This window comes from Mastomys coucha, unplaced genomic scaffold (genome assembly GCF_008632895.1).
Source record: "Mastomys coucha isolate ucsf_1 unplaced genomic scaffold, UCSF_Mcou_1 pScaffold21, whole genome shotgun sequence".
Lineage (NCBI taxonomy): Eukaryota > Metazoa > Chordata > Mammalia > Rodentia > Muridae > Mastomys > Mastomys coucha.
Window position 1 is genome coordinate 143581222 of NW_022196904.1, and position 8156 is coordinate 143589377.

The 8156-nt window shown below is 36.5% G+C and overlaps 1 protein-coding gene across 1 annotated transcript; it reads left to right on the forward strand.

The window, feature by feature from the left end:
• The first annotated feature begins 6315 nt into the window (after positions 1–6315).
• Positions 6316–7263, forward strand: LOC116101061 (olfactory receptor 1440). Its single transcript, XM_031384756.1, has one exon. It carries the CDS (start codon positions 6316–6318, stop codon positions 7261–7263), a length of 948 nt encoding a protein of 315 aa, XP_031240616.1.
• The last annotated feature ends 893 nt before the right edge of the window (positions 7264–8156 follow it).

The window sequence follows — 8156 nt, forward strand, 5'->3', positions numbered from 1 at the left end:
AGCTTGGTATAGTGTCTTTTACTATCACCCTCTCCCGTTTGTAAAGTATTATTTTAAAAAGCTGTGTTAAGAGCTTCATTGATTAAGAATTAATTAATTTAATGCAATCAGTGTATTATTTTGGAATTTTTATTTGCTAAGTCTAGTGTTAACAGAAAGAATATTGGAGTTTTCTGGATCTAACTGCTGTTGTTTAACAGCTATGAGAATATAGGTAATAACTTAGATACCCAATGTCTCAGCTTCCTCACCTACAACTTAAAGGAAATGCTGTTCATAGAACTGTATAAAATCAACTCAGTAACCATCTGCAAATTTTTGGGAATTATGCCCATCACAAAAAAAAGACCCAATAGATTGCAGCTTGCTAAATGAGTAAAAGATAAATTCTACCTCCAAAAAGGGTTTTGATTTAATCCCACTGACATAAACCTATGATCTCAGATATTCAGGGAACTTAAAAAGGAGGATCTCAAGCTGAAGGCCTACTTGGTCAACTTAGTAAGATCCTCTGTCAATATAAAAAAAAGTAAAAACAAAAATTCTAGACATGAATTTCACTGTTAAGCATTTGCCTAGCACGTTCAAATACTGAAAAAAATAAGAGAATGCTTGACATTTTAGTTACCTATGTCATTTTCCCATATAAGATCATTTCTTATTATTTATCACCAGGACTATAGTTCTGTATGCCCAGAGTGTATCAGCTGTGAGAGGAAACAGGTGGCATAAGATGTCTTCCATGTCAGGCTTGGTGGAATCTGAGGAAAGGAGATCTCTGTGAGTTCAAAGCCAACCAGGGCTACACAGTGAGACACTGTTCTCTCCCCCAACTCCCCCGCATTCTCTTAGTTCTTACATCTTCAAAGTCCTGTACCTTTTATCCTTGCAGTGGGCTAGATATGCCTTTAAGCCTTAACTTGTCTCTGACCATTGCTCTCTAAGTGGTTATCATTCTTAGAAAACCTAACACTTGTGAGCAAGCACTGATGTCAGGTGCTTGTTTTCCTTTGCTCCAGGCAATCTTCTCCATATTCTCCAATTTCTAACTCTAGAATGGAAAAAAGAATTGATGAGAGGGATTGCACTTTGGTGACATTTATCTCCACTTTAATACAAAATGTTGAAATGAGAAAACTTTTATAAATAAACTGTAAAAAAAAATCAAGAAACAGACATACTTTAAATGATTATATATAGAACACGTACATAAATTCAGAGGAACATAAAATCAACCACCACATAAAAGGATGGTCAGCAAACAACTAACCGAATGTACAAGGGTGATCTCATAATATTATAATGAAATTTAAGAATTTCTAGGTCTTAATGCCATGATTCATGGGAACATTGTAACGAGACATTTTCTATGACCCATGTCTGTGGTGATGTTGCAGTAAACAACCTATTGACCCAGAAGTGTAGCCAGTGTTAATGTGGAGTATCAACTACATAATTATGAATAGTTATGCTACTGCTTTATGTATCGTGCTGTGCTGTGTGCTATGTGCTGTGCTGTGTGCTATGCTGGGCCCTTTTATTTTAGCATTTACTCTTCTACTTATGTATAACAGTTTACTGTGAACAGTATGTGCCACCCAAGTAGCAGCTTCATACATCTTGAATTTGCCAACATTGTATTGTCTTCTTCAGGGCTTGACTTAATCTTGTGCTGTTTTGGTCACATGGCCCCAGAGAGTCTAGCTATGTAGTCATCCATGCCATTGGGGTCTGTATAAATACACTATAATGTTCACACCATTATGAAACCACTGAATGGTACACTTCACAGAAGTTATGCATAGCTCAGCAATTCACAATGGCACTTATGTGTGCGTGTGTGTGCACAAATGCATTACAACATTTATCATGGCTCTCCAAAATGCATTATAAAGCCTCAATTAAAAATAGAATGACCTGGCAATTAAAATCAGACCAAATTAGATACCAAATTTATAATTTTCCTGATTTGTTCTTCCCAAATAGATTTTTCTTGAATGTTTTGCTAAACAGCTTTACATTAAGTATTTTAAAACTGTATGTGTGTTTGTGTGTGTGTGTGTGTGTGTGTGTGTGACATGTGTAGACACATGTATGTGTCTACATGTGTATGCAGATGTACCTGTGTGTGAAGGCCACAGGATAACTTTGCCTATCATTCTTTGGGAACTGTCCATGTTGATTTTTTTGTGTCTCAAGTTGGCCCAGAGCTCACCTAGTTGAGGCTATACCTGCATGTGCTACAGAAATGCATTAGTGAACATCAGGGAATCACATTCTCTGGCATGTCTCTGGAAGATCTCCTTCCTTACTGATTCTTTCATCACCCATTCAAATTAATTTTGTCAATGAGACATTAGAAAGTATTGAACAGTCACAAGATACTGAGTCTTGCTCTTTAGGAGTTGTAGCTTATGCCTAGAAGAATCTAGACAGAAAGGCTATGTGGAGGGAATTCTCAGCTATCCCAGTCATAGCAGTGTGAGTTCTAAAACATGTGAATGATATTCTATCAAGTACATCCAGTTCCATCTGACAGACTGTATTGTCATCTCAGTAGACTATGTTCCTGAAAAGATGTGAATGCAGCCAGCTTGTGAGCTATCCAGCCAGCCAGGAGGACCACAAGAAACAAAAGCTCACTTATTTATTGTATGTGCACACATATATGCATGAATGCATGTGCCTTACAGAATGTGTGAAGTTGAGAGGACAACTTGCAGGAGTCAGCTCTCTCTTCCCACAATGTGGGCTCTGGGGATCAAATTCAGGTCCTGAGGTTTGGCAGCAGGTTCTTTTATTGCCTGAGCCAGCTCACCAATCTCCCATTGATATTTTAAGCAAATACATTTGAATCATTGTTTTAACATAGCAGTATAGAACAGATATAATATTTGTTTGTTAGTTGGGTTATTGTTTTGTTTTGTTTTTCAAGACAGGGTTTCTCTGTATACTACTGATTGTTCTGTAACTCACTCTGAAGACCAGAGTGGCCTTGAGAAGAACCACCTGCCCCTGCTCCCCAAGTGCTGGAATTAAGGATGTGTACCACCACCACAAGACTTGAAATACTTTTTAAAATTTTTCTTACCTGAAATTATATCAATAGCCTAATATATAGTGAAATAGTTCATAAAATTTAAATATGAGTAGTGAGATTTTCAGTACATTAAAAAAAAATGACTCATGTGCAATGAATTTAGAAAGAACTCTAAATTTATAATAAAAAAGACTTCCAAAGTGAATGAGAAAATAAGCTTTAGTTCGTACATTGGGCCTTTCCTTATTCATATTAAATTATCTATTTGCTTCAACTTCCTTCCTCAAAACATATTAAAAAGTAATAATTGATTGTTCCTGGAACCATTTGAAGAGCTTATTTAATCTTCCTTCTGCTGTTTACCAAATGGTAGTCTTATTTGGTGTTTTGCAGATGTTAGATTTCAACAAACGTTATATTATGTGCACAACAGGAAAACATTTTCTGTGATTCCTACATCAGGATTTAATTTGGGTTTTAATATTAAAGAGAAACAAAATAAACTAATTAATTAGACATAAAATTTTATTCAGAAGATTATGACATTTTATTATATTAAGACAGAGAGTTTCCAGGGCCAGGAAGTGGGAGAGGGTGGGTTGGTAAGCAGCTGGAATGAAGAGGAAACAGTATTTGTTTTTTGTTTTTGTTTTTGATATTTTTTTCGAAGGGGTAACCAGGAGAGGAGATATCATTTGAAATGTAAACAAAGAAAATATTTAATTTAAAAAAAGACAGAAAGATTGCAAACAAAAACAATAAGGGACTGGCTTTTTGTTCCTTCACTCTTAGGTCCCCGTTGTCCCTTGGACTGACCCCATGGGATGTAATCCTTTGCATAATTTATTATTGTTGCTTATTACATCTTCAGAAGTGTATGAATGATATTTAACTATTAAGTAACTGGCTATATACCATTTTTCAAACTCCTAAAAATTACTGTACATTTTTTTTATTTTTATTGACTCTGATAACATTTTGTCTGTAGTGAATTTCCACAGTAAAAGAAAACTTAGGCTGGGCAGTGGTGATGCATGCCTTTAATCCCAGCACTTGGGAGGCAGAGACAGGTGGATGGATTTCTGAGTTTGAGGCCTGCCTGGTCTACAGAGTGAGTTCCAGGATAGCCAGGGCTACACAGAGAAACCCTGTCTTGAAAAAAAAAAAAAGGAAAGAAAAAGAAAAGAAAACTTAGAATGTTAAATCTGATCGTTTTAAAAAGGAAAAATATATTATTTTTTTATTTAAGTGCATATGTCTTTGTGTTTATGTGCATGTTTTTGCAGGTATACACAGAGGACAGAAGAGGATGTTATATATCCTGGAGCTGGAATTACTGGCAGTTGGGAGCTACCTGTTGTGGGTTAGGAACCAAAGTTAGATCCTCTACAAGAGCATCAAGCCCTCCTAACTGCTTAGCCATCTCCAGTTCCCTATATCTGACCTCAGTGTGTTCTGCTTATATCACAGTTGATGTCATTCCTTTTTACAGTGCATGTTATTAAATTGCTATCATGCTACTGGGCCATTTGATCCATCTCATTGACTAGCAGTAGAATGAAGGAAATACATTTGTTATGGCATTCCAGAATGTAGATTTCATCATGAATGGACAACAGGAAATTAAGTAAAAGTAGCTGCAGTAATTAGTGGGGTTTTTTCCTAATTAAGGAGTCTTTCTTATTACCAAAGTATATTACCACCAGTATTGCCATCTGAATATTTCTATTAAATTTTCTCTTCCCCAGCAGTGAACTAGAAGAGATATAATGTCCATTTGAGTGAGAAATTGTGTTCATTAAAAAGATCTATTCACTTAAACATATGGAATATAGAAAAATCTTCACTGAATGCATTTCTTAGTTGTAAAAATAATATTCAATTTTCAGGGTCTCCAGAACTTACGTGTTCTGAGAATAAACTTGAGAAAACATACCATAAAAATGCCAAAGTAATTAGTACTTCCAATAAGTCACCTAATTTCTTGAAGAAAAATTCTTTAATGATTCTCTTGAACTATTTCTGTCTTTACTGAAGATGTTTTAAACATAGGCATCCCATAAGTCAGTTTTACAGTAGGAATATAGCCTAGACCTTGGTGTGTCCTTATTAAGTACACCAATGAATGACATGGGTCAGTGTAATTTCCTTTTTGCAGGTTGCTAATTAATCCTCTTCTTTGGTTGCTAAAATCACATTGCTATTGCTCTAGAGAACCAGACCACAGCTCCTTCTGTATAATTTCTCATCACAATTACTGTTTTCATACTTGAAACATCCCTTTGAAGTATAGAGAACAGCTGGAGGGATTTCATTTTGAAAATGGGGAAACCAAAGCCCCAGGAGTATCAGAGTGATGCAGAGACAGACCTTGGAACTTAGAGAAGGTGTCACTAAACTCAGGTCTTCTCATCAAGTGTATCAGTAATGAATATTTATTAAGGATTAGTTTTACCTCCTTTGTGCCTTCAGTTATCAACTGAGATAAAAGAATTTTATGTGTCATTTCTCCTAGACTAATGAAAAATGAAATGCAGGATGAATCCTAACTTTATTTCCTTTGATACACTCATTATACACATCTTCTGAAGACATGGACATCAAAGTAATCTCAGAAAAATGAAGGGATATTTGTCAGTCATTACAATGCTCTATGGCTTACCTATAAAATATTATCATAAATAGTTATAAAATGTCCTAGGACTGAACAGGTGGCACATGAGCTAAGATTAAAAATTGAGCAAAATGGGGATTCTGTAATTGATCTTCTTATAAGGGGTATTTTAATTGTTAGGTAAACAATTTAATTCATTGTAGTAGACTATTTATTGATGGAAAGTCTCATACACAAACCTAGTAGGGAAAGAGGATAACAATCAATAGATAAAAAGTTAAAACAATAAAATAAATTTACATGTAAGATTGTCAAAGATTGAATCTAAGTAAGTATATGCAAAATTGATAATAAAATAATGTGAAGCACTGTCATGAAATCTTTATACTAGTGCAAATCAGTATCAACATTTAGACAAGAATTTGGCAACATCTGTTTGTATGTGTAGGAAGAACTGCAGGACTGTAAAACTGTAAAGTAGTAGGAAGAGGATTTTCTAGCAATTTTCAGAATAATATTTATATCTTGATTTTGTTAAAGTTACCTTGATTGTAGATAATTTTTCATCTTATACTGTAGTCAAAACAAGGAAAGTCCATAATGTTAACACAATAATTTTCAATCTGAGCATCTGTCTGCAGGTTCAAGGTGCTACGAGACAATGCCAGGAGGGAGGAATGGCACCATCATCACCAAGTTCATCCTTATGGGATTCTCAGATTTCCCCAAGCTCAAGCTGGTTCTCTTTGTCGTCTTCCTGGGAAGTTATCTCTCCACAGTAGTGTGGAACTTGGGCCTCATCATCTTGATTAGGATTGACCCTTACCTACACACACCAATGTACTTCTTCCTCAGCAATTTGTCATTTTTAGATTTCTGTTACATTTCATCTACAACCCCTAAAATGCTCTCGGGATTCTTCCAGAAGCCCAAATTTATCTCCTTTGTGGGGTGCACTGCGCAGTACTTCTTCTTCTCAAGCTTGGGTCTGGCTGAGTGCTGCCTTCTGGCAGCCATGGCTTATGACCGATATGCTGCTATTTGTAATCCACTTCTCTATACAGCCATCATGTCCCCGTCGCTCTGTGTGCACATGGTAGTTGGAGCCTATACCACTGGTCTCTTCGGTTCATTGATTCAACTGTGTGCTATACTTCAGCTCCATTTCTGTGGGCCAAATATTATAAACCATTTCTTTTGTGACCTGCCTCAGCTATTAGTCCTCTCCTGCTCTGAAACTTTTCCCCTGCAAGTCTTGAAATTTGTCATAGCAGTGATTTTTGGGCTGGCATCTGTCTTGGTTATCCTGATATCCTATGGTTATATCATTGGCACAATCCTGAATATCACCTCAGTAGAAGGTAGGTCCAAGGCATTCAATACCTGTGCCTCTCACCTGACAGCAGTCACCCTCTTTTTTGGATCAGGACTCTTTGTCTATATGCGCCCTAGCTCCAACAGTACTCAAGGTTATGACAAGATGGCTTCCGTGTTCTATACAGTGGTGATTCCCATGTTGAATCCTCTGATTTACAGTCTCAGGAACAAGGAAATCAAAGATGCTCTTCAGAGATGTAAAAAGAAGTGCTTTTCTCATTGCCACTGTTAGTTAAAGATCTGTTGACTGGAAGTCTCTATATCCTGCAGGATATTTAATGTGATTCAGACACTCTGATGCTGGGGTGGAATGGCAAGCAGGCTACTTCATCAAATTCCAGGGCTGGCTTATGCTATGTGAATCCTGTGTCCTATCTTCTTTTAGTCTTGAAGTTGGTTCCTCTCCTTTACCAGCATGGCACCACAGAGCAGTTTCCAATTTTTTTGGAGTAGCAATCTTTTGTTCTTAAGTTTTCAACCCTTATTCTTTCTTTCAGAACTTCAAATACTTAAGCCAAAGAAAATAGGACCAAATACAAGGCCAATGCTCCTTCTCAATCATCATATCTCAAGCAATATAATGATGACATGAATAGTCTGAGACTTCAGACTCTTGAGATCTGTCCTGCTTGAATTTTTAAAAATCATCTTGACACAAGCTAGAGTGATCTAGAGAAAAGAACTGGATTTAAGTAAATGGGTATATCAGGTAGGCTAAAGAAGTTGTAGGACATTATCTTAATTAATTCTTGATGTGGGAGGGCTCAACTGACTTTGAGCTTTGCAAACTCTAGGCTTGTGGCCCTGAGTACTACAAAAAATGTAGACTGAGTTGTGGGAAGCAAGACAATAAAGAGAGTCTCTGCCATGGCTTCTGCTTCAGTTCCTGTTCCATGTTTCTACCTTAAGTTCTTTTCCTGACTTCCTGTAGTGTGATTGATTTTGTTGGCCAGATCTTTCAAAGTATCCCCAGCTATAGTCAACTGGCTCTTTAAGAATTCTTAGGGTTATTTGGTTCTCTGGTGTCTAACTTCTTAAGTTCTTTGTATACATTGGATATTAGAAAATGGGGTACAGAGCTAAACAAAGAATTCTCAATTGATGAACACCAAATGGCTGAGAAGC